At 37.7% G+C, this 26,602-nt stretch overlaps 1 protein-coding gene across 3 annotated transcripts in view; it reads left to right on the top strand.

Moving 5' to 3' along the window:
• Window positions 1-24,287, top strand: part of FRS2 (fibroblast growth factor receptor substrate 2) — a 58,243-nt gene extending 33,956 nt beyond the window's left edge. For 2 of the 3 annotated variants that reach the window (XM_056339246.1, XM_056339245.1), the window contains 6 exons: window positions 5,214-5,319; window positions 7,903-7,994; window positions 9,826-10,012; window positions 13,146-13,304; window positions 14,228-14,391; window positions 16,754-24,287. In XM_056339246.1, the coding sequence (XP_056195221.1) occupies window positions 7,929-7,994; window positions 9,826-10,012; window positions 13,146-13,304; window positions 14,228-14,391; window positions 16,754-17,704 (1,527 nt within the window). In that variant the 5' untranslated portion in view covers window positions 5,214-5,319; window positions 7,903-7,928 and the 3' untranslated portion in view covers window positions 17,705-24,287. Of the gene's footprint in view, window positions 1-5,211; window positions 5,320-7,902; window positions 7,995-9,825; window positions 10,013-13,145; window positions 13,305-14,227; window positions 14,392-16,753 lie in introns of those variants that run through there. The other variant, XM_056339247.1, reaches the window with a different exon arrangement.
• The last annotated feature ends 2,315 nt before the right edge of the window (window positions 24,288-26,602 follow it).

The following is a 26,602-nucleotide window of genomic DNA, read 5'->3' as shown; positions in this document are numbered from 1 at the left end:
GGAGACTTTATAGGTTTTCAGAAAAAAAGAAAAAAAATTAAGAATCTGTTGTCCCCTACTTGCTTCTGTAGTTCAAGGCTATGTCCTCTTACCTGAGAGGAGGTTAAGGAGGGGCATCCTCAATCTCTCCCATTTCAAACAGGCTCACACAACAGGCATCAAGGAAGAAAAGCCAGCTTGTAGCTTGCCAGCGCTACAGTGTATGTGGAAAGAAATTCGATGGTCACAGCAAAGCATGGCTTCAATCTGGCATTTAGCTTAAGTCCACAACAAGGTAATTGTAAAGGCTTGAGGAAGACCTCCTAGGAGCCTCCTGACTTTCCTAGGAGGTCTCGTCCCTACTGCTGAAAGATGAAATTTGGCTCTCAGCCAGACCTGCTCCACTTTATTGTTACTGTACCTGCAAGGTCATGATTTCTGTGAAAGATACCATTTTTGTTAGGTATTGTAAACTTCTGTATTTCTGCTGTGTGGGCTATTGCCAGTTGTTCTTGAGGTGGGGATGCTTCATGATGAAAAGTGCCCAACATTGACCTTCGGATGGCGCATTATGTGCAGGTTAATTTTTTTTTCTTTGTAGTAAAGTGGCTTTTACATGGTATGTGTAAACTGAAACACTGCACAATTTGAGTTTGAAATAGCTTGTAGAGGCCTTTCTTTCAAAGTTTTAAGAATTTAGGAAGAAAACGTGCTAGTCACTTTTTTAAATTTTATTGCTCCCACAGATACTGATTTCAGCAGAATGCTTATTTTTATTTTTAGTCAGTCATATTTTCATACACATATCTCATGTTCTCAGATAACTTTAACCTTTAAAGAGGACCCAAAAGAGGGAGGAAAAGGGTAGTTTCCTGCTTTGTCATTATTGTGATCAGGTAATGATAAATTGAAAAGAGCTAGCAAACAAAATTCTGCAGCTAAAAGAACAATTTGAAAAAGTGAATTTGAAAATATCCAATAAATGGTTTTTTAAAATAAATTAATGTTTATCATTCTGACTGTCCCGTAGGCAATAAAATTTCCACAGGAACTGATGTTAAATGTGGACGATTTGTTAATAATTCTTTTTACTCTACTTTTTTAAGCAAAAATTTTGAAGAAGAGTAGGAAACAAAAGTGCAGAGTTCGGTGTTCTAGTGGTTGGGATTATGTCCTTTTATTTTTTTCAAGTAGCATAAGCCAGACAAGAAACAGTTTTTGAAAATGGTCGATACTGACACTTTTAAGTAGATGTAGCCTTCTAAAGTGGGTGATTTAGAATGTTATAGGTAAAAATGACAGTATAAGTTTGTTTATATCCCTTAGCTGCGATCAAAATATTATCAAGTGCTTGACAGTAAGTGAATGAATAGGTTCAAGTGCTTGTCAGCCTGAGTTCTAACAACCTGTACACAGGCACCTTTCTCCAGTTACTTTATTGTACTCATTGAGCTTTCTAGATACTTAAATTTCTGAAGGAAGAAAAAGCCCTAGTCATTTTTTTTTCCCTTAACTACAAATTTGTGGTATAAAATGGCTTTGAAACTATGTTAATGCACTTAATGTGTTCTACTCTCTACTTGTAGATCTGAGTGCAAGACATACATGCAGAGGATCTAGCACTGTGGCAGCTAGTGGTTTGAAAGGACACTTTTTCACTTGAAAAGAGTATGTGCAAAAGATACGTTTACAGAGAAGGCACCTTTGCTTCTCCCTGCCTCTTCTAAGGTGTGCTATGGTTTGGGGTTTTTCCTCTCCTGTTTTTTAAAAGGTTTGTGCTGGGAATTAACGCATACAGAAAATATCCCCCAAAGTTAATGTTTGATTCTGCAACCAGAGCATACAGAACTGAGTTTAATGGCAGTTTTTATATCAGCTTTGCAACTGTGTGCTGACTTTAATGGAGCAACAGGTTATGAGCAAAAGGAGGAGTATGATTGCAGGTTGTCCGTGTGGTCTTTCTTACACAAGGAGAGTGCACACATTGTTCAGACCATTCCCAGCCTGGGGGGGCAGCAGAATTGCTAATGTTAGAATTTCTGCAAGCTTTGACTGTGACATTTTTTTGTTTAAAAAAAAAAATAAATCTACCCTGTTTACACTTATGCCTTGTCTTCCATGACTTTTGAGAGATCAGCATAACTTTTTGTCACTGCCTAGTCTGTGAGAGAAAGAGTTGTATTTTACTTCACAACACCAAGTAATAAATTTTACTGAAGTTATGGCAGTTCCTAACTGTCACTCCTGTTAACAGGGTTTAGATAAGTGCTGGTCCCGGTTTGTCTTGCCTGGGTTTTTTACCATGCACTACAGTAATGAATGTGTTACGGAGAAGCAGAAAATACTCTCCATCCCCTTCCCCCTCCTTGCACAACTGCACCTAACCACCATTGATGCTTCATGAATGGGAAATTACAGCTCCTAAATTTGACATTGTAGACATAACTGAAAAGATTAACTTTTATAGGGTTGTGACTGTGAAAATGTCTACTTCTCCTTGTATGTTTAAGTTTGGGTAAATATTTTGCAATCTGGGAAGATTTAAGAAAATCCCAAACAGAGTAAATAGCCAACTTGTAATTGGAAACAACTGGTTGGAGAATTTCGTTATTGCTTCGCATTTAAAAGGAGTGAGGTGCTATAAATTTGTGGGCTTTCTTTTATCCATTAAAAATTCTGGTTAGATCATTTAAGAATCATTCTTAGGTAACTGAAACAGGCTAGTCTGCTTTATGTAGCCAAGCCATGTGAAGGTTTTAAAACTTTGCTGGAAAAATATCAGGGTAAATACCAGTGCAAACACACCTGCATTAGTGTAGCTTGCCTGTGAAAATTGTTATTTTTATTATTTTTCTAATGACTGCCTGTAAGATTCCATCAGAGGGGGTGGGTCAAGATTTCTGTTCCGTCTTTCTCCTATCCTGAAGATTTTAGCAGGGAATTTGGCAATAAACTAAGTAAATCCCAGTAATTAGTGAAGGGGTTAAGTTTTCTGAAAACGGGGCAGAGGTGACTAAGGCTGTGATTCTGTCCCCAGCTGGCTCTGGCACTTGCTAGACTCTCTGCTGAGCTGTTTTTGTGTGTTAAGCCAACAAAAATCTAAACTGACTAAAAAACATAGTTAAATAATACCGGCCAGACCAGGTAGGGCCATCGCAGAACCAGAGACTGTGTGCGTTGCAGAGGGATAGATCTTGAATACAACTGTCCAGATCAAGACAGCTTATGGCTAAAGGGCAAATAAATCATAGGAAGGGTATGTGACTTGCTTCAGGTTCCTATTCTAAATGCCACTTATGCACAGTGGCAATCTTTGTTTAGTATGTATGTGCAAAAATATATGTCTATCAAGTAGTTCAATAAGTTTATCCTCCTGTACCTTTGTGAAATCTAAGTTTTAGTTTCAAGTTAAATACAAGTTGTTAATTATTTTTTTTAATGTCTTACGACAGTGCACTCATTTATGTGGAGTTCATGTCGTCCTTTTATATTAACTAGAATGGCTTTGATGGGTCAGAGTTGAAGTGTCGATTTGTCCAGTACCCAGTTTCTGACAGTAGAATAGTAAATTCTGACAGCAAATAGGAACTATATAGGGAAGGGAACAGTAAGAAGGAACACTTTATGATCATTCCCTAAAACCTTTCTAAGTATCTGCAGCTTAGGGACTTTTTGAGCCAGATATGACATCCTTGAGTTTAAAAGCTCTTTGTGGAGCTTGTGCTTGTTCAGTTACCTTCCGAATCTTTAAACTTTTGGAACTCATTCCCACAAGACATTGTGGTTCACAAAGTTTAACTACATACCATGTGCAAAAAGTATTTTTGTGTAGTTTTTTCTGACCTGCCCCTTAATGTCAACCACTGTTCCCTAATGCTTGTATTGGGAAAAAGTTGTGCTTTATTTATCTTCTCCATGCCACCTATAATTCTGTACTCATCTTCTCTGTCCTGTGGAGTCCCTTTCTCCAGGCTGAGCAGTCCAAGTAGCATATTTTTGGTTTTACTCTGTCTTTTTTTTTTTTTACAGGGGGAGGCATGATTGCATACATTACTACATCTATGGGCACACTGTGGATTCATACAATAGAATTGTATTTCTGTTTGAGCTCTTCTAATTCTTTCCAAATAATTCTGTTCATTTGCTTTATGATAGCTATTGAGCTAGTGTTTTTGTTGAACTGCGTGACTACATGACTGATGTTTCTTAACAGACAGAGCTCCTTTGCTAGGTGCATTATTTTGCATTTACCAGTACTGAATTTCTGCTGTTCTATTGCACAATCCCTCCACAGTAAGAGTGTTCTGCCACTTTTGTCATCATGCCTAGGACCTGAGATGAGTTTGGGACTACGTTACACTTGATATTATGCAAAAAAGAAGAGTGTTTTGCCTTCCCAAGATGCTTTTAATCCAGGTGCAAGGCAGAGGACAGCAGATGAATACAAAGTTTGCGTAGGCAACCTGCAAGACTTGATAAGAAAGACTAATAATAAAGTATTTTTCTGAGAGTTTAGCCCTTCTCTTGAGTTTTTAAGAAGGCGCGTCAAAGGAAATACCAAGTGCTCATTTGGCAATTTTAGAAACAGAGAATGGAAGGCTGCCAATTGTTAGCCTGATGGAAGCAGCAGTTGAGTTTTCAGTGTTAAATGTGAGCGGGTAGCTAGTTTGAGAATCATCCGAGGGGCGGGGAAGTGAAAGCAAGCAATTTATGGTGAATGGCATGTAGCAAGAATCATGGGGGGAGTAGAGAAAGTGTGATGTGTTAGCCATATAAGTCAGCATTTGTACATGTTCAGTAGGGTAAGCAAGAGGGAGTTAGTGGAGTTAGGCAGAGTTAAGCTGTATGTGTTCTTCTGTGTGTCTGCTGTGATTTGGTTCAGTATATGCTAAGGATAGCAGAAATTCACATCTGTCACTTCCCCACAGTAAACTGGGTAAAGAGTGAGGGGAGAATGAGTGGAGTCCTCAGTGTGACAGGCCACACTGCAGAAAGGGACACAAGATTATTTTTTTCCAAGACCCAGTTAAACACCGAAATGCTGAGGAAGGTCTAAGAGATCAGTCTCTTGTCTAAAACTCCACTTAAGATGCATCCTAGCCATGAAGACCTGGCTTGACACGATACTGCCAAAATTTAAAAAATAAAATAAATAAAAAAGGTATCTGTTTTTGTTAGTTTACAAACTGGCATCTTAAACCCAAGAAAAATTACATTTCTATATACTCTTCTAGTTCTAGGTCAAATGATTAGTTCTGTGACAAGACAGCATGACACTTCGAGTATGACAGAAGCCCTGATGCTGCAGCAGAGGCTGGGAATATTAATGGCCAAATCTAGGTGAGTGCTTTTTAATTCTGCCAGTTCCATAGCTGTTTCATTTCTTCCTCATAGCCTTGGTTCACATCTCTTCTTTGAAGCAGCACTGCACTTCTTTGTTTTCTGAAGTATTAAGATTAAAATATATTAGAGACAAAATAACAAGCTTGTATGATTATTGATTATATAACCTTTCTTTGTTTTTTTTTTTTGAGATACATTGCCTGTACCTTATACATCTTCATATACTACAGCTTTCTACTTGCAACTCTAGTGATTTTTCCCAAACTACTTTTCACTTAAGGTTTTTTTTTATTGTTTTTTGGGGTTTTTTTAAGTTTGTGGGCACCTGTCTGCACCAGATTTGATCAGTTATTTTACACTGAATGCAAAGAAAGTCATGTACTATAACAGCATGCCGCTATCTACTTCTGTTTCAACTGTGTCAAAATGTTTGGGGCTGTCTTAAGACTGGGCTTTGTGAAGTGTAAGCATCTGTGCCTAAAGGCTGCTGGAAGTGTCTTCAACCATGACTGCTGTATGGATGAGAGGTTGAAAACCTTTGCTGCAAATTTATATATTCATTGTTAATCTGTATTGCATCTATTGTCACCTGTTGCTCTCTTTTTAGCAGTGAATTCTCAGAATAATTAGTGTAGTATTGGTAGGTGAACAAGACCAACAGCTGAACGTTACTGTAGTGAGGCATTTTGGGGTGCCAGGGTAGAAAATTAGTAATCGGTGTTGTTACCTGTATCTTCCTTTCTAAACAAAACAGGCAGAATTTGTAAGAAAAAAACCCAGAGTGGTTAAAATAACAATGGGATCTATATGTGAAGACTATTAAAAGTAGTCTGTAATTGAGAGAGTGATTGGACTGATTAATAAAATTCATGACTGATCTTCACTGTGCAAAAACCCAGTTGTGTGTAGCATAGCTTCACTCTGCAACAGCAGAACCAAACAGCCAACCTTCCAGTTCGATGTTGAGTTGGGGAGAAAAAGCTCTGTCATGTTAACGCATGTTTTCATGTTATGCCTAGAAATTACACTGGAGAATCTGTGATTTTTGGCTGTATCTGGTGCTCTGCCTCTTTCTTACTGGATTAATCCAAGCCATGTTGTTACCCTTTCTGTTAAGTTCTCCATTTCAGCTCTGTACGGGTTTGGTGGCAGATCTGCACAGTCTTTAGGGTAGCAGTATCTCTTTTGGGTGGCTTTTCTGGCCAAGAAGAGGGGAAGAGTTAGCTGTTCTTCATTGTATTATTTGCACCTTATTTCTCAGCAGACTAAAGTGCTACTTGGATACTACTGCTGCATGCTAATACAAACGCCTGTCTAGAAAGCAAGTCCCAGTTTTCTTAAGGTGACATCAGATTTTTGTCCCCTCTATTCAGGAAAAGTTATCAGCCAGTTCTGTCTTCCTTCTTCATGATTTCTAGTGTCATCTCTGTTATTGACTTACTAGCTCTCTTGCAAGGTTTTGCCCCACTTTTAATTGGTGTAGTGGAAATTCTGGGTTTTTTCAATGTAAAGATGATATAAATGGGTTAAGTTTTCTTTTGTCTGGCTTTTCTTGTATCTAAGAAATACAAGACTTACCACCCTCTGCAAGGTGGTAGAAGGAGGAAAAGCAAGTTGCGAGACTTGGTTCTACGACCATTTATCATACTGTTTTATGAAGGTTTTACTATATATACAAAAATCTTTAAATGAAAATATCAAAAATACCAAATACTTCTTTTTGGTTTCCTTAATTTCCTGCTGTTCTGTGTTAGTTGAGTATTTTATTGTTTTATAGTAAATGAAGTAGACTGTGTAACACAATTTAATCCAAACGGAACTTAATAGAAATAAAAACCCCAAGTTTTAAAATGTTTGTGTTGAATGTGGGTGTTTTTTTGTTGGGGTTTTTTTTTTCCTTCCCTTGACTTCGCTTACATAGTTTTATGTACGGTGCTGTATGGGAAGTATTTAAAAGTGGAAGCACAGAGCCTCGCTGCACAGCTGCCAGCACAGGGCTGCCTCCAGGCCTGGATCACCTCCACCCTCTGTTGCGAGCCAGCCCTGGAGCTGCTGAAGCCAGGGCAGCCTTTCAGGATTGCCATGGGGGCTCTTTGTGTTGCCCCTGCTTGGTAACCTCCGACAGCCCAGGGCTTGTATGGGCGTCACTACGGCTGTGCTCAGCAGTCTAAGCCGGGAAGTGCTCCTTTAGGCAGAACTGGGATCCGGATAGTTGCCTTGTGTAGAGGCCCTGGTTTAGGAGATGAGAATTGCACCCAGTAAGTTGTTGGTTTTTGTTTTCCCTCAAGCTGCTACCATGGGAATTAAGGTGACAAATCAAATAGGTCTGTTTGGTAGTAACCTCAAGCTGAATTATTGGTAGGGCTTTAACAACTTGGTGTTGCCGCTCTTTAATGCCAAATTCAAGTTAACTACTTAAATATTTGTAATATTTATGTTGATTTATTTTTTTTACTTATGACTGCAAAATTCATGATTAATAATTGTAATTTCAGAGAGCAACTTGTGTTGGGTTGTTTTGTCAATGATACTCTGTTTTCACTTCAACTAACTTTTATTTTTTTCACCCTCCTCCTTTAGAGATCACATGGTCTTCTAAAGAAGTCATGGGTAGCTGCTGTAGCTGTCCAGATAAAGAAACTGTCCCAGATAACCATCGAAATAAGTTTAAGGTAAGCAACTGATGTGGTATACGGTGAATTCTTTTGTTGCTTTCTTGCAGAGTAGGTCTGTGATAGAAAAAAATTAAGTGAAAATAGGGTGAGCATTACTGAGTTGTTAAAACATTGCAGAGTTGCAGATCTCTGTGGCTACAGGTTTCTCTTGCCCCTTTGAGAAATCCTCTGTTACCAGCAGTGACAGGAATTCCCTAGACAGGGTGGGCTCTTTTCTGACAGTTTTGATGTTCAGGAAGGAGAAGAAGCCCCATGCTTTTGATCCATCTCCGTTTCAGTTGGTGGGGCCCAAGTAAGTGTTGTTGCCTCTGGGAAGTTATGGAAGTTAGGGAGAGAGTTGTAAGCATAAGGGGAGAGCTACTGGAGAAATGTGATTATGAACCTGCATGCAGGGTCAGCAATAGAGGGTTTTAGGGGTGCTGATATTACTTGAAGATCACTACTGATCATAGCACTTTAAGATATTTTGTTCTTTGCTTGAAGGAATTTTATTTATAAATGTGCTTCTGTCCCTTATATCCCTGGAATTTGTAAGCTTGTGAACACTTGTTCATGTGCTTAATATGCTTAACATGAAGCTGCTGAAGTCAGTGACTAAGTAAACATGCCTTTGCATAGTCACACAAGTCAGATTTGCTTCTGTGCTCCAAACTGTCTCTGTGTGTTGGCAAAAGAATGTAATGCTTCCATAGTGAAAAATGATTCATGTGTTGCCTTAGGGCAACACTGAAATGAGCTTCAAAGCTATGGGAATTTCTGGAAATGTTTAATATTATCAGTACAAAAAGCTGAAGGATAAAATATTTTTCTGTTTTCTTGGGTTTTATAAATTTGACATCATTTCATGTAACTAGTTCCTATTTTTCTCCTTTTAGAATTTCTCTATTGTTTGTGTGGGTCGCTGATTTAGCAGTGGGGGGTAGAAGATGAAAGAATGTAATTTGCAAAATGAAGAAAGTTGGCATAAGCCTCAGTGACAGATGAAACTATTCCTATTCTTTTCAGTTGACTGGATTTCAAGTTGAAAATGTCTCTTTAAGGATTAACGTTAATTGACACCATAGGGAAGATTTTTTGGTAGCCTTTTTATTGAGTAAGAAGGAATCCCACTAAAAGCAGCAATGGGAGATAACATACATGCAGAGGAAAATACAGAGTGTCCAAATTCCATAAAGGATGCAGATGGCCTCAAACTGGTTTAAAAGCAGAAAGAATTAGGGTTGAAGCTTTACACGTGCTTTCATGCAGGATAACCATAGGTTATTTGAATTATTTGTTGACTTTGAAAAGGCAGGAAAAAAAAAAATCTAAAACACTCTGGTCACAGTGCAAGGCTATACGTGTATGTGAAGGAAGCTTTATCTTGGAGACCCTTATCCTTTTTCATTCCTTTTTCCAGCTGTAAGTGGGGTTATATGACAAAGCAAATATTATTTTTTTTAGAAATGGGACTCAAAGATTCCATTATCTGAGGTATGCCTTATCTGTGTGGAAATACTAGAATAAGTACATAAAGCCAGTTAACAAAAAATAAATTACACATCTCTTCTATTTTAACTTTCTCCTCAGATCTTACAATATTGTTGTGCAGTCTCATTCATATTGCTTCTAAATATGTATTATTTTAATTCCGGCTTTGAGGAGCAAAGGAACTGGTTTGAGTGGTTTGGTGTTTTTTTGAGTTTGTTTTTTTATTTATTTTTACCTCAAGGATTGTAACTAATATGACAGAGCAGATGAAGTGCATCAGTGAAACATGAAGATTATTAGTAGTGGTGTTGGTGCTCAAAGAGTACTTACCTAGTGCTATTTAACTTCCTTTTTGTAGGTTATTAACGTGGATGATGATGGTAATGAACTGGGTTCTGGCATAATGGAACTTACAGATACAGAACTAATTTTGTACACCCGTAAAAGGGACTCTGTAAAATGGCACTACCTCTGTCTCCGTCGCTATGGCTATGACTCAAATCTTTTCTCTTTTGAAAGTGGCCGAAGGTGTCAAACTGGACAAGGTATGTGGAATTTTTGTATATAAAACTTTTTGGAAATTTATTTGCTATTGGAAGACAATTTTGTTTAAAAAACCTATATTCACCTGTCCCTTGGCAAAGGTTATAAAGGCTGTGGTTTTATATGTGAATGTGGTTTCTGGAAATAAAGTTACCTTATGAGGAGTGGTCTTATGGTAAAATGAGGATTTGAGTTGCACATAGTTTTTGGCATTTTAGGTCTGGAGCACTTCATGCTTGTATGTGTGGATACTTCTGGTCATCTTGGGAGGTGGTTTTGACAGGGAAATGCTCCTGCCTCAGAGGCTGACTTGCCTTTCAGGAAGGGGCAGTGAAACCTGGAACTGTGGAGGAATCTCTTAGGAATTCAAAGAATTCTCTATTTGTAGATTTTAAAAGATTGGAGCACTGATATGAAATGGGTATTCCTATCCTATTATTGTCTTCAGTAACACAATCATATTTCATCCTCTTTCTAAAACAAATGTCAATTTCATTTATATCAGTGACATCTTTCTCAAATTTTGACGCATTTTTGTATGAAGTGTGTAAACTTCAGCTATGCTTAGTTATTTTCTGTGTGGGTTTAATTGGAAAAAGATGGTTACCTTTCCAGTTCCCAGATCTTTCCTGCTTTGGCCAAGGTTGGCTCCCAGTGAGAAGATGCAGGCTTTTCTCTCTCTCTCTCTCTCTCTCTCTCTCTCTCTCTCTCTCCACTGCAGCAGTCCATCCTCAAGGGAATGGCTGTTTTGGTTGAGGTCTCATTTTGCATCTTTCTATGGTGATGTAGTTGTGTGTACTTGGAATTCCTATGTATTTATACATTATGAAATTAAATTGCATTTTTATTTTCTTATAGATTTTTAGCATTTACTAGTATTTTGATCAATAATTGTATTTAGCGGTTGAATGGTTTTTTTCAATCTCACTGTAAAAGATCAGGCAGATGAAAGAACTTGATCATAAACAAAGCTGATCAATCTTCATTGTCCAAGCAGAGGTAAGGGCAGGCAGTTTTGGTTTGGTTTGGGTTTTTAATCAGAGTTTAGAAGGTGTTCTCAGTTCATCTCCTAGTGAGAGATTGATATGTTTTCAAATGTTACCGTGTACTCAGTACTAAACTAAATTTTCAGACTTCTAAAGAAGAAAATAGTAAACTTTCTTTCGAAAAAAATCACTTTAATAGATTTTGTAGGTTTAATTTTCTTGTTCTAAACATATAAAATAGATGCTAATAAAATTCAGTTGAAAATACTGTTTTGAAGGTTCTTTTCCTATTAACAAGTCTGCAAAATTTTCCACCAAGTCTAATTGACTACTCTGCTTCCCTCTTAATTATTTTTTTTTCATAGAGAAGATTCAGCAGGCTGTGTAAGCAGAAACCCTTTCCCTCCCTCTTTTGTTTCTTGCCTTCCTTACGTAATATTAAAATACTGTGAATATTGAGAAAAAAGAAATCCGGCAGAAAATGTTCTCTCTGTTGCTTTTTTGCAATGGAGCATTGTTCCTTAGACCTACGCTGGGTTTTGTGGGCACAAGTTGCAAAACTTTTGTCTTCACTTGGTGAGATGACAGAGAAGTTTTTCATTTGAGAATACCCTCAATACTGCCCAGCAACTTTTACTGATTGCATTAGTCAATATTGTTTGCGCTTTCCATTTAATCTCAAATTATATCTATTGAGAAGTTGTCTGAAGGCACTGATGGTGAAACACTGAGCTTGTGCTAGGTATTAAAAACCTTGAAAACATTTTCTAGGAGCACACTAATAGATAATTCAGCATAGAAAACTTTGAGGAGCTGGTGGTCATTATATATTGTGACACACATCACATAGTATTTAATGTGAATGTATTTAATAAAAGTCAAGATTTCATCAAGCTGTTTCTGCTTGCAGTTTCAGTGCCAATTTCTTCACCACATATTTTAAGGAATCAGCAATTTGGAAGCACTTTTTTAAAATAAAGGGTTAAAGGCATCTGAATTTCTCAGAAACATACTGGGAGCTTTTTAAAGCTTGTGAACCTTTTTTTTTTTTTTTTTCTTTTTTTTTTTGTCCATTAAGATTGAAGTTATCTAGTGTGAATCTTCAGAAATACACAAAAAATTAAACATGGACTATTGTACTTGAGCTGGATCATGGGTTGGGGAAATTCTGCCATGTGGAGCATTTCTGGTAGTTCTGATCTGTCACAGTTCTGTGTCCTTAAATAAATATATGATGATAGTAATTGTCAGTATGTGAACTTATTAACACTTAACAGAACTAGCTATATAGCTAGGTAGTTTTTCATAAAGAGTGTTTTAAGACTGTAATACTCACTTTAAAAAATGAGCACCTGCACCCACATTTAACAAGCATGTCAACTTTAACTTCATGCTTTCAATGGAAGAATAACCCAAAGCTGCGACTTTGCTGGTGAGGGTAAGTTGGGGCGCTCCCTGCTGTTTAAAGGCAAAGTGGCACAATACACACACAAAATACATGGTATTGCTGCTAACTTTGTGTTCTGTGTCTATCCTTTAGCCTAAAACAATTGGTTTGTTACTGTCTGTTTCACACAGTTTGTCTTAGTAGCTTATCATTTTAATCATCTTCAAGAAGCTAAGCTTTTTCCCAGTGTTTAAATCCTTCTTTCCTGTTGTGCAGGTATCTTATTTTTATGGTAATTTAATAGAAATCTGGTTTAAAAAAATATGACCTTGTAGCACCACAGCACTTTAATGTAGTGGGCTTTTTAAAAATTTATTTATTTAATAGGTATCCTTTTTATCAGCTTAAAAGAAAAAAAAAAACAACTTGCCCTGTTTTGTGGTTTGTTGGGTTTTTTGTTTGGTTGGGTTTTTTTACCCCTCATTTAGCACTCAAAACTTTAGTTTTGCTCTTAACTGAATCAGTTTTCTGTTCTAATTAAACTTTTGGTGCATGGGAATCTTATTCTTCTATTAGATAAACACTGTAAAGGTTCTCACAGTAATTTTGTGTGGTTTGGTGCAATGAAAATTTCTTAACATTTTTCCTTCTTTAACAGGTATTCATTACGTGGATTCCAGTTCTGTTTTTTGAAAGTTATGTACATTGTAAGGCATGTTTCTTACGTTAAAGGATTTTGATTTTTTTCTTGTGTATTTGTAGGAATCTTTGCCTTTAAATGTGCCCGTGCAGAAGAGCTGTTTAATATGTTGCAAGAGATAATGCAGAATAATAGCATAAATGTGGTAGAAGAACCAGTAGTAGAAAGGAATAATCATCAAACTGAGTTGGAAGCTCCAAGAACCCCTCGAACACCAACCAGTAAGTATGGTTATACTGTCAGATGACATAGCTGAATGTAATATGGTACTTAGCTAAAAATAGCATTTAATTTGCATTAAATCTTTAATAATTAAAAAGAAAACTAATTTAAACCTAAAGGGCTAATTACCAGTAATGCGTCCTCTTGAGGTACTTGCTGAAGATTCTCCTTTGAGAATCTTAAGTCTTGGGAGCAAAACTGCCGTAATCAGGTTCTCCAGGTTTAAGAAATAAGCTTTGGGAGCTTTGTTGTTGCATAAGAACATGCTTCAGTGAAGCAGTGTTCCTACGAACACTTATGATTACACCTATTGAATTGCATTACAATATATCACTATATTTTACTGATGCATTTCTGAGAAACGTGAGTGTTGGGCAATGTTCTGACCTTTTTGTTAAGGGAAAAAAGTAACAGTAATACCACATCTACAGTGGGTTTGTAATCTTTCTTTTGCCGTGAGTAGACGGATGGGTAGAGTGAAGTCCTTTCAGAAATACCAGAGGATTTTAGGTAATCTCAAGCAGATGGCTTGATATTTGAAACTAGGAATTGCAGGTTATTGATGATTTCAGAGAAATGGAAGCTTCAGTACATAAGTCCCTGTTTGTTAGGGAGACATGTTATTAATGGTGGAAAGAGAAGTTGGAGAGGGAGTTTACTGGCAGAACTGCAGTGTGTAATACACCTAGATTTCAATGGTTGCTTCAGACATGTTTCCCAGTAAATGCTGGGATGCTATACTCTGCAATTTGCTTTCCCTTTCCTTCCTCCCAGTAAAACTGAGTCTTGTGAATATGTAGTAAGTTTAAACATATTTTAATTTCTCTTTTGAAAAGTTAAAATTAAGATACAAAGCACCTTACTCATATACAGTAAAATGTTCTATTTTAATATGATCTTGCTTGTTTTCTAATTGAATCAGCTCCTGGATTCAATGCACAAAGTTTACCTAATGGCTACCCCAGATATCCATCTTTTGGAGATGCTTCATCACATCCTTCCAGCAGACATCCTTCTGTTGGAAGTGCACGTCTCCCCTCTGTTGGTGAAGAATCAACGCATCCTTTACTTGTAGCAGAGGAGCAAGTGAGTATTTTTTCCCCTCATATAACTTAGGTTCTACATTAGTTCACATTTTTCAAATGCTTGTTCTGTAGGCTTTTGTTTATGTTTTTCAGTATCAGGTGTAATGTATTTCTACTGTATGTTAACTACCTCTGAAAAGTGTTTGCTTTACATCTTTAAAATGATACTTTGTAGGATAGCTTGCTGAGGAGAAGTAACTGTTTTAAGTTGCTTTTCATATTTATATACAAGTATGTATTTGCGTATACTCTTTTCAAAAATTTCGGTAATTATTTTTAAATGCATAAATTGTACTTTATGAGAGATTCTGGTCAAAAACCTTCTTTACATGCAAAGTCTTCTATTTGGTGAATAGAGATCATGGAATGATTTAGGTTAGAAAGGGACCTCTAGAGTCCTGCAGGTCAAATTTTAGAATTAGAGGCTGCTGCACAGAACCTTGTCCTTTCATAATTTAAATACTCCAAACAAGGGGATTCCAGTGTCTGAGCCATGTGTTCCCATGTTTCACCACCTTTGTTAGGAAGGCATTTCTCCCTAACGGGTAATCAGACTTCTTTCCTGTTAAAGCTGGTATCCATTGCCCCTTAGCCTTTTGCTGAACATGTTCAGAAAGGGTCTGGCTCTGTCTTTTCATCTATTAGGTAGTTGAAAACAGCTATTAGGTGGTTTCCTGGCCTTCTGTTAAGACTGAATAAGGATGGTGCTCTCAGCTTCTTGCATGTCACACGCTCTATCGTGGCTCTCCACTGGACTTGCTCTGGTGTGGTGATGTCTGTCTTGCACTGGGGAGCGCAGATGCATTCTCACAAGTGCTGAGTTGACAGTAACAATCACTTTCCTTAACGTACTGGCTGTGCTTTTGCTGACACAAACCAGTGCATGTTTGGTTTGCGTTGCTGCAGGGGCACACTGCAGATTCACATTCAGCTTATCATCCACCTGGACCCCCTCTACTTTTCTGCAAGGCTGTCTTCAAGTCAGTTGGTGCCTAGCCTGTACTGTCGGTGGTGTTCCATACCAGGCACTGGACTTTGCAATTGCTGTTGCTGAACTTCATGAGTTTTCCGTGAGTTCAGTTCTCCGGGCTGCTGAGATCCCTCTTAGTGGAAACCCTACTGGTCTGGGATAGACTGAAAATTTCAGAGGGTGTGTTCTATCTCATCATTCAGGATGCTGATGAAAATGTTAGTCAAGGTTAATAAAATGTATTGCGGTTTAGGAAGAACTCTTGTGTGTGATAAGAAACAGTGTTGGTAACTGGAGAAGGTAATCAGAGAAAAGTGTGGTGAACTGTCTTGTGGGAAGGGATTGGTTAGGAGCCCCCACAAAAGAGTCCCAAGTATTACTGTTGGAGTTATTGAAGAGTAAATGAGTTTTAAAAAATCAGTGTAGGAGTCAAGTGAGCTGTAAAGAACACTTCACCTTGTAGAGCTTGACAGAGAAGCTGGGAAGGCTGGATGGCTGCTGCTCTAAAATACTACTTTTGCTGCTTGGGTATCCAGACACAGAATTAAAATGTAGAGGAGGAATCCACTACTCCAGGCTTCCCCATTCAGCCTTGTGTTGATCCACTGTGGGAACTTGGAGGGATAACCTAGTGATGTATTCTTGCCTTTCTTAGTGACATCTGGCAGCCAACTCCTGCTCCTTTTTAGTTCTGAGTGCCATAGTTCATATAGAATTCTGTGTTTTTCTACTTGTTTCTAGTATTAGGAGGCTGTTGGGTCTTGAATAAAAAGAATGGACTGTTCTTTCAGTAGAACTAACTTCTCTTCTTATTGCTTGAGTAGTACACAAGACAAAATCGTGGGGGTTTTTTAGTGGTGGTTTGTTTGTTTGGATTTTTTTAATGAACAATAGATTTCCTTTGCAGCATGGAAATTACATAGATAATTTAGCCAAAGCAACTGTTGAACTGTTGGTCACTGTCATGGTAAGGGACAACAAGGTAGATGTCTCACTGATTTATCCAGGTGAACTAATGAGCTAAGTTGGAGCAGCCCAGTGTTGCCCTGACCACAGCAGAGCTGGAATAGAACTTGAAAAGCTGTAACTAGAGCACGACTGAGATAATTATTTTAATTTGATGTTTTAATGTAGGATGTAAATTCTGTTCTTTTGTTAGAGTAGCAGTAACAAAACCAACAGTAAAATTTCAGGTGAAAAAAAACCCCAACAAAACAGAGCACAGATCAACAAAATGATGACCTTTGCTCTTGAACAGCTGCTATCATGAGATTTGTTTTTTAGGTATTTTGATTAGAAAAGTGGGGAGTTAAGAAGGAAAGAAATTTGGGGTGGGGGGGAAAGCACAGAACAGCATTTGAATTTCCTTTGGTTTTTTTTCTTCCCCTTTTAGGTGCACACTTATGTCAACACTACTGGGGTACAAGAGGAAAGAAAAAACCGATCAAGTGTGCATGCGCCACTGGAATCAAAGCTTTCAAACACTGAAACAACTAAAGTGAAAGAAGATCAGATGTGTACTGATGACAGAGATGCTCAGGTTCTCCTGGAGCCTGAAGGAGTCAAGTTTGTTTTAGGACCAACACCTGTTCAAAGGCAGTTAATGGAAAGAGAAAAACTGGAGCAACTTGGGAGAGATCAAGTTAGCGGCAGCAGCACAAACAACACTGAATGGGACACTGGGTACGACAGTGATGAACGTAGGGAAACACCATCTGGTAATAAATTGGTGTATGAAAATATAAATAGGTTATCAATCCCTAGTGCCTCAGGGGTCAGGAGAGGTCGTTTGACATCAACCAGTACCTCAGACTCCCAGAACATTAACAACTCTGCTCAGAGGAGAACTGCGCTATTGAACTATGAGAACTTGCCATCCTTGCCTCCTGTTTGGGAAGCCCGCAAGATGAGTAGAGATGAAGATGACAGTTTAGGACCAAAGACCCCATCTCTGAATGGCTACCACAATAACCTAGATCCAATGCATAATTATGTCAATACAGAGAATGTAACAGTACCAGCAAGTGCTCATAAAGTAGAATTTACACGACGTCGGGACTGTACCCCAACAGTCTTTAACTTCGACATTAGGCGTCCAAGTTTAGAACACAGGCAGCTCAACTATATACAGGTTGACTTGGAAGGTGGTAGTGACTCCGACAACCCTCAGACTCCAAAAACCCCCACCACTCCACTTCCGCAAACTCCAACCAGGCGCACAGAGCTGTATGCTGTGATAGACATTGAAAGAACTGCTGCTATGTCAAGCTTGCAAAAAGCACTGCCCCGAGATGATGGTACTTCTAGGAAAACTAGACATAACAGTACTGACCTGCCTATGTGAGCCTGGGAAGCATTAAATCATTTGCACCTTTTGTGAAGTTTATAAAATTGAAGATGCAAGTACTTTGCATTTCTTAACACTAACGCCTTTTATAGACTAATAGAATTTTTTCTGCATACTTCATGTACTTGTCTAACTAAAGGGAATTAATGTAGAGCAAGTATTCATTTAGGTAACACTATTTCATTCTACAGTAGTAGTAACTAGTGCGTAGCAGCAGCGTCACCACCTTTCACAGTGCCTCTTTAAACTGATTAGAGTCTGAGTGATGTGCCAGTTTTGAATTTATAAATATTCTGGTCTGATGCCTATACTCATTAATGGCATTTATAACACTTTTTAAAGCCTGTTGATACGTGCATTATTAGCAGGTCAACCTAATCTTTCAAGATACATATTTTGCGTTCATTCCTCATTGAAGTGGCTCTTCCAGAATGAAATGTATGTAATGCATTAATTCATTCAGTTTGATGTACACAAGATATATTGGTTCATCTCAAGGGATATAAACACCACACCTTTTTTTGTCTGTGTTGCTTTTGTTTTTTGTTTGTTGGGGGTTTGGGTTTTATTTTAAGACCACATGGGCAAGAAGGCCTGTAATTCCTGATAGTTTTCTTAACTTGTGAGATACTTGAGAGGGCACAAAGTTCGTTGATCACAGCTATAAACACATGTAAACCCAGCCTTAAGCTCCTTCCGCTAGAAGAGAATTCCGAGTGGCATATCAAGTTCCTTGTGAAATCTGACAGAATTTTAATCTCATTAGTGTTTTGGTTTTTTTCGGTGAAAGAATTCACAGGTTGGCTGTATGAATTAAGGCTCTTTTGTAATTTTGTAGTTCAGTGTGCCTTCCTTTCTTTGCATTTGTGCGTTTCTTTTTTATCTGTTCCATAATGTCTTGTTTTAAAAGTCAAAATTTTGTACATAACTTTAATTATCATTCAGGGTCATTTATGTGTTTGTCTTACTCTCTGCATTTGACAAAGAAAGACTCTTGAAGGTCAAATGGTTGTCTTTGTCCAGTGTTCTACTTTTACATGCCTGACAGAAATATCCCAGCTCTCTAGCAGCATGCATTATTGCACAACTGGTTTATTATGCAGCTATCGTCTTCCTCTAAAGCATTAGACGCAGGTTACACGGGAGGCAGGGTACTGGACTTGATAGTTCTTTATAGAAAATTGCACATTCTAGCAATGTGCATCCATAGTTGATAGTATACTTTTAATTTAGAAAGATATGTAATAAATTATCTGAAGGTAGTATTATCTATGAGCATACTTCTTTTCTTTTGCAGTTGGTGAATTTGATTACAACAATGGCTGCTCAGTGTTAAAGGTATATCCAGGTAGAATGTTTGTGGAATATGCTAGATGCACTCTTAGCAGGAGTTTTTGGGGTTGGCTTTGGTTTGGTTTTTTTCTAATGCGCAAGAATTGTAGAATTCTGGCAGTATTGCAGGTGCACCTTGATACTAGCAGCAGCAGTGATTACTCTCCAGACTGTGATTGCAAAGGAATTGACACTTATGTGAACTGATGTGATGTAAAATAACCCTTGAACTGTGAGGAAAAACATGCAAGAAAAGCCATTTGGAGATCTGAAAAAAAATAAAGGTCTTCATGCAATATTTGAAGTTTTATTAAAAAAACCACAACAAACTACAATTATTTTCAGTCTTTATATTGGAGTGTATTCCTGTTGCTTTGTTAGCTTTTTCTGTGGTCTTCTCTCAGTTCAGTAGTGGCAGCAGTAGCAGCACCTGAAATACGTGTGTCTTGCCACACTGTTAAGGGATATCAGGCAACCTTTTCACTCTGACTTTCATTATTCTTTACAGACTGTACAGTACTGAAATACCAGATGCACAAAGAACATAATTTGCAGAAGTAAAAAATAGGAGTCATTGAAACCATTATGAGGAACTTAAATGAGATGAAAAAACCCCACCTCATTAATAATTTCACGGTCAACCTATGCATACTCTTGTGATAGACTCGTTGACTTGTGGGGAGGCCTTGGTGCTCAAGAAAGTAATGACTACCTAGAGCTAGATGTTTTCCAGGTCTGCAGTGTTAGTGCTCCTTCACATCTTTGCCGTTGCCTCACCTTAGGCTATGGACCAGTCTTGGCCTGTACTGAAGATAAGTTACCAGGTGTTGCAAAATACTGGGTTAATGTGTGGTTCTTGTTCTTAGCTTACAGCTCACTTAAATTCGTGAGCAGAACTAATGTTTCAGCATGTGTTTCGAGGCAATTGTGTTTGATCTAGCTAGCTGCCTAGAAATATTTGGTCTCCACTGTATAGTATGGGTGTTTCAGAAATACTAATTAATTGGATCCTTAAAAGAGACCTATGAGGCAGGGAAGTTGACAACTAGGGAAACAGAGGCTTCAAGTAGGTCCCAAGTGACCTGCTGAAATTATACCAACCAACCATATCCCTCCTTAGTTTGTTGCGCTTTCCTGTGCATTTATCCTGAATAGTCTCAGATCATACAAGGCATAAGTAATTTTATGTTGTTGCAAGATTTACAGTACTACTTAGGCCGTGTTTTCTTAGCTCTGGTCCCCAAAATTGAGAACATACTGAAATTTCAACTTTCTGTAGCCTTAATTATATTGACAAGTGTGACAACATATTTTCCATATTTTTACCCTCTTAAATTTTACAGGCGGGAATATGCTTTCTCATTTTGTCTATGCTGCAAACATACCCGGTAGTCCCTGTTACCCATGCTACTCATCTTTAGCATTCCTTATTTTCTGCCCCTTGAAGTAGATGTAGTTGCAATGCACTTTACCCTTCAAGACTTGGTAAATATTTTTTTCAGTTCAGTCTCTTCTAAAGGCTGTGATGTTAGGTTTAGTATCTGTAATCCTGGATTCAGTTTTCAGCTGAGATCCCTCCGCAGTATTTAGATCATATTTATTTTGGGCCCACAGGTGTATAGACTGAGAAACTACAAGTATGCAATCGTTTTCCTTAGTAACGTTAACGGAGACATGTTAAGTTTACATAAACTAGGTCCTGCAAAAATGGCAGCATCTCTGTCTGCTCTACTTTTCATCCATAACATGCAGTTGGCTGCTACTATTCAAGCTCGTCTGACAAGGGAAGCCTTTAACTGTAGGTATTCCTTTCATGCAGTGATTTGGGAAAGGCATACATCAGTGTATCTTTCCATCAAGGAAACAGAGTTGATAAAAAAGATGAAACAGTGACCAAAAGCACATAATAAAGATTGTACCAGAAATAGAGTTAGTGAGAATTTAATCCATTGGTTATATCAGGAAAATAATTTTTTTCTCAAATTGATGTCAAGAGAAGGACCAGGTTTTTTGGTTTTGTGGTGTTTCTTGGTGGCTCCATGAAACACTATAAAAAAGACCATACTGAAAACCTTAACTCTCATTAGAACATTTTTTGTTTCCCCCAATAAGTACATTTGGCATGACCGGGGTTGAATGTAATGGTGTGCATTCCTGTTCCTATTGAAGTCTGCAGGACTTTTATAGAAATATCCAGTGTTCAAATAGACATTTCATATCATAAAATGGTTAAACACCACACACACACACCCCTTCCCTCAGATGTTTGGATATTTGTACATGTGTTTACATCTCTGACTAGGGCTTGGGGTGTAAAAAGTGCCACAGAAAGGAGTAAGCTGTACAAAGTCCAAACCAGTGTCAAAACAGGGCTGGTTTTTTTGCAGATGACAGACCAGCAGTTGATTTTGCTGGTTTTACAACAGTGTGTATTGGCTCAAAATCTGGCTATCCTTGTTTTTATTTTATATTTAACCACTTCTCAATGAGACGGTCTGGAGAGAGATAGTCATTATTCACTGTCAGTGAAGGAAAATGCAAGTTCTGATTAATGTTAGTTACTACTTCGAGCATATAATGATGTATCCGATTTGGACCTCTAAAATACTCTAAGCAGTATTCTCTTCGTGTAAGGTGGGATCAATGGTGAAATTCCATTTCTGCACTGTAGTAATTTATTTAATGGCTGCAAATAAGATGAAACTAATTTAGTAGGAACTAATAGTGGACTTAAATCTTAAATTCTCCTATTTCCCCTAAAGAAGTTTGGTCCTTCAGTGTGATAGATAGAATTAGGTATTTTTTGAATTTAATGATAAGATCTTTCCCATCTTTTCCTTGAGGTAGCAATTCAGGCATTTATATTTGACAGTATTTACTTAATATAAACATAAGTTCATTTATGATATCTTTATTTTAAATTCATATACACTCCAAAAAAAAAAAATCCAGAAGAAGTTCCATCACAAAAAACTGCGTTAAGATGGAGTCAAGGTTGCTGATGTCCTTCTTACAGAGCATATACAAAAAAGACAGGAAGTCATGAGTTGAGGTTCTTTCACAATCGTTAGGAATTACTTCCTCTTTTGGACAAGATAAGTGAATACGAAAAGACAAACTTAGCAGCTGCAACTCTGACCATGTACACATTATTTCTTCTGATACTGTACTTTAAGTGTGTGACTAAGTCTGTCAGATGTCTTATGAGGCTATTACCCTAACACGGTGTTTACTCCAGATTAACGCAGTATTTTGTTTGGAAATAATGTAGGTCTACAGATAAAATATGAGAGACAAGTTACCTTAAAGTTGGTGAAACAAGTGTTGGACATTTCTCTATTTTTATATATTACAAAGGGCATTTTGAAATTTTTCTTGCAGTTTTATTGATTTAGTGTGGTAATATACATATATTGTGACAATGTTTTCTGCTATATCCATTACTTTGGTGTAATTCTATTTTATGTAGCAAATACGTGTATATACAAAAGAGATTATGTAAAAAATATGATTAAGAAATAGGCTTGAGCCCTTGAGAATAGGGACTGTCTTCCTCTGTGTCTGCAAAGTACTTAATGCCTTGGGGTGCCAGCCACAACTCCTGTCTGAGACCTGTGGTGACTGAATTGCCAAGCGATGAGCGTGGAGGAGCAGCTCCTCTGCTTTCCACGAGAAGCCTTAGTACAAAAGATGCCGTGAAGCTCACCTTGCCACTCCCTGGTGCTGGGGCTGTGCTGTACATGCTCTTTTCCAGCGCCACCTGCCAACAACCCAGAGAGCCCGGAGTCCGTGTGTCCTTTATGCCAGTCCTTCCCCTGGGCAGTAGGAAAGGAAGTCTGGGGTAGGAGCTTTGATGTCATCAGGGAATCTTCCTTGTTAGCAGGGTGATCCTTCCGGAGCTTGTTCGGGCCTCATGCAGTGTCCTTTGAAACCAAATGAATGATGCGTGTTGACTTCAGGGGCCACTGGATGTGCTCCTACAAGATCCGAGTTCTGCTGACATAACAGCTCTGTTACACCTGAGGACCTGGTTGGTCAAGTTCTTCAGGAATGGTTTAAAAATACTGTAAAAATATATTTAATTACATGTACTAAAAAAATTTCCTATTTGTTGTGGTCAGCGTTCAGATGACTATGTGAATTTTGATTTCTTAGTGATACTTGCATATATATTGCTTTAACTATTATGTATGAAAGAGGAAGTGATTCTAAAGTGTGAAAGATCAGGATTACACCTGCTTTTTAATGGTTATGTTATTTAGCAATGGATGTCAGCAAATTTAACTCCATATTAATGCAGTTTTTTTGCATTAGAATATGTGTGTATATCATACACCCACATTTTATATATAATACGTTATATATATTTGGTACTAACTTTGTATTTTCCCTGAAATTTTGCCAAATCTCGAACACAGATGTTCTCACTTGTAAGACTTTGGTACTTAATAACTGAATGTATAAGAAATGCTCTGGTATGAAAGTGTGTTGTATGATGTCCCACAACACAGAGGTCTCAACCAGCAGGCACGTTGCCTTTTTCACATCTTGCTTCATTGCAGCATCACCTTTCATCTCCTGAAAAACAGTCTGTTTAAACTGCAGACCTGCCATCGCAGTACTGCTGAATACCACACGCTAGCATGAAAGCTGACTGGTAGTAGTAAAAATACAATAGTCACCAGTGTGCCACAAATGCATTTATTAAATGCAGAAATAGACGTTTCTACAAAGGCCAAAATCTTATGTTGTATGTTCCTTTCTTGTCATTACATTGTATGATATTGTAAGATTATTGTATGTCCTAATTTGCATTATAAAATGTTTTTTCCTACTTAAAGGCATAAATATAGCAACTTTGTATAAAGGTAGCTTTCTAGATTTTTATTTCTTTTATATAAAAATGTCTAAACAGTGGGAGTACCATTGCCAAATTGTTTATAAAATTTCAGTTACTTTGCCCTGTTCAATGAATTTCTTTTTACAAACATTCCATGTTTCTTTTATGAAAAAAAGTGATATTATACTATGCAGAAAGAGTGTATTTTTATGCCATTCCACATTAATCTTAAAAAAAAATTCATGCCACTTGTTTTAAGCTGTCATCTTTGAGAAAGCTTACCAAATGTGCATTTTTTAAAAATCTATTATGTATTATGATAACATTTTCCCCCTTTACCAGTGCCAACTTCATTTGAAAAAAAAATAATTGTAGCATGGCAATAAACTATTGATTTTACATTGAAAATTGTCTGTGAGTTCCTTCAGTATTTCCCAGTGTTGGTGTCACTGGATTGTATTTCTTTCTTTAAATTGTTGCTTCAGCTACCTGTCTCCCTGCCTGTCCTCACCCTCCTTGTATTTGACTCATTACTTAGTGGTAAGAAAAAGAACCAACAAAACAAACCAGAACATGATGACCTGTAGTCTGTAAATTTTTCTCCAAGCCTTTGTTTTATTTCTACTAGTGTTCTGTCACATCTTTCTTATGTATGTAGACTTTTTTTTTTTTTTTGGTGGTACTACTGTTGCTATCAAATACTGGCTGGTGAATCACAAGGCAGCAATTTGAATGTGCTCTGTTCTCAGTTACTAAATGAGTAAGATTTCACAAAACCCAAATGGACGTTGTTAGCATAGTACTGATAAATTCAGAAAGGAAGTAATAAGAAAATACATGGTTGAAGTCCTGTCCAGGTGGCCTTTCCTCTGGAGACTGTAAAATATGGTGGTTGATTTATCATAATTCAGTATTTTCTCTTTTGTCCCTCCCAAGTCACTGTTTTATGGCATAATTTATGCCTAATACGCCATAATAAATGGCAAAATGAACAAAACTCCAGAAACATTGGGAGATGTTTTGTTTTCAGAACCTCTTAAGAAACACCATTATGTGGTCCTTGCACAATGTTGGTTAGATAACTTATGAAATCTGAAAACTCAGTTCTCAAGAAGGTTTCCATATCTCTGGCCAACGGTTTTGCAGCTTTCCTAACAGGCATGGCAGCTTAGCAGTCCATTACACTTAATGTTTCCATACTAGCACGATACGGAGTTCAGCAGAAACTTTGGTTCTGTGTGCCTTCATTTCAAATGGACGGAAAGCTTCCCAGTTACATTTGGTTGAAATACTTCAGTGCACCAGTTCTGATGTGACAGCAGATGAAATACATGCAGTTAAGAGAATTAATCGCTAGCAATGTTAAAACATCATGCAACTGATATAAGTGGTTCCAATTAAAATATGCATGTGCCTTGCATTCTTGACCTAGTGCTTTGTTATAAAATAAAATTTTGAAGCCAGCTGAAAATAGATGGCATTTGAACAGCCAAGCATTAAAGAGCTGACCTTCCAGCCCTATGTGCCTAGTACTAGGATTTCCAATAATGATATAAACTGGCCTTGTTAAAATCCTGTACACAAACCACAATAATACATCTGTTAATTTTCAGTTGGGAGCACCTGAAGGGTTGAATTTTGTGAAGAGTCTGTGTTCTTTCCCTTCCTTCCTCAAACTCTTATGTGCTCAGAGGCTTAAGTGAATGGTTTCACTGAAGTTAAGGCTTAAAATAGATACTGTGATCGATGCCTGTATTATTGGTCCCAAAGAAACCAGGGAACAGTTGCTGCTTTATTATTACTACATCATTAACACCTCGGCTGTAAACAGAAGGTCTCAGTCTGAATTAAAGCGCTATCAGTAGATACTGAGACATGTGGAGGTCTGAGAATTCATCCCTAAGCAGCCAAGCCTGTGCAGTGCCCTCACCTCTGTTGTGCCGATGGCAATTTTTAAGGTCACACTGTAAGAGGAGAAAAGAAAAAGTGCCTAATTTTTAATGTTTTTGTAAACACATATACTTTGTAAATCACCTCATCTCTTTCAAGGTCGTTTTCAATCTGCTGCTGGGTTCTTCCTGTTCTGGTGTTGCTACTTGTACACATTGTAACTCATAGCTTAGGGATAGTCAAAAGCCCCTTAAACCAAATTTATAAATTTGCTGTAGTAAGTTTTTCTATGAGCATTTGGTCTCCCGAAGGCCAGAACGCAGTTAATTGTCCAAGGCACTTTAAAATCTCTTTTTTCCCCAGCTCACACCACAGTAGCAGCAAATGTGAATTAAAATTAATTTAGTTCAGCGCAAATCTTTATGAATGCTCTGAAATAAAAAGAGCTGACATTGTTTTAGTTGGGTTTTTACCCCTACATTTTCTACACAACTATGAGGAAAACTGAAGATGTTAAAATTTAGTTAGTACTCTAGTTTTCAAGACAATGTTAAGGGGGAGAAGATATCTCTCTGAAGAAAACAAAGTAAAATGCCCAAAGAACTCAAGAAAAAACACTAACCAGGTACTGATGTACTGAAAACCAGAGGTAGATGTGAAAGTCTGCAGAGTTTTAGTCATGGCTTTAGCTCTTTTTTGCTGTCTCCATTGGGATAGATACCCATCTTTGGCCAGTTTGAATCTAGAAACTAGAAGCTTTGTGTATATCCCACGAGGGTTGTATCTGGCAGCAAGGAGAGGAATACCAGCTGGAATTAATTCTTGAGGAACAA

The sequence above is a fragment of the Falco biarmicus genome, chromosome 5 (genome assembly GCF_023638135.1).
Source record: "Falco biarmicus isolate bFalBia1 chromosome 5, bFalBia1.pri, whole genome shotgun sequence".
NCBI classification, from domain to species: domain Eukaryota; kingdom Metazoa; phylum Chordata; class Aves; order Falconiformes; family Falconidae; genus Falco; species Falco biarmicus.
This window is presented reverse-complemented; position numbering and strand designations above follow the sequence as displayed.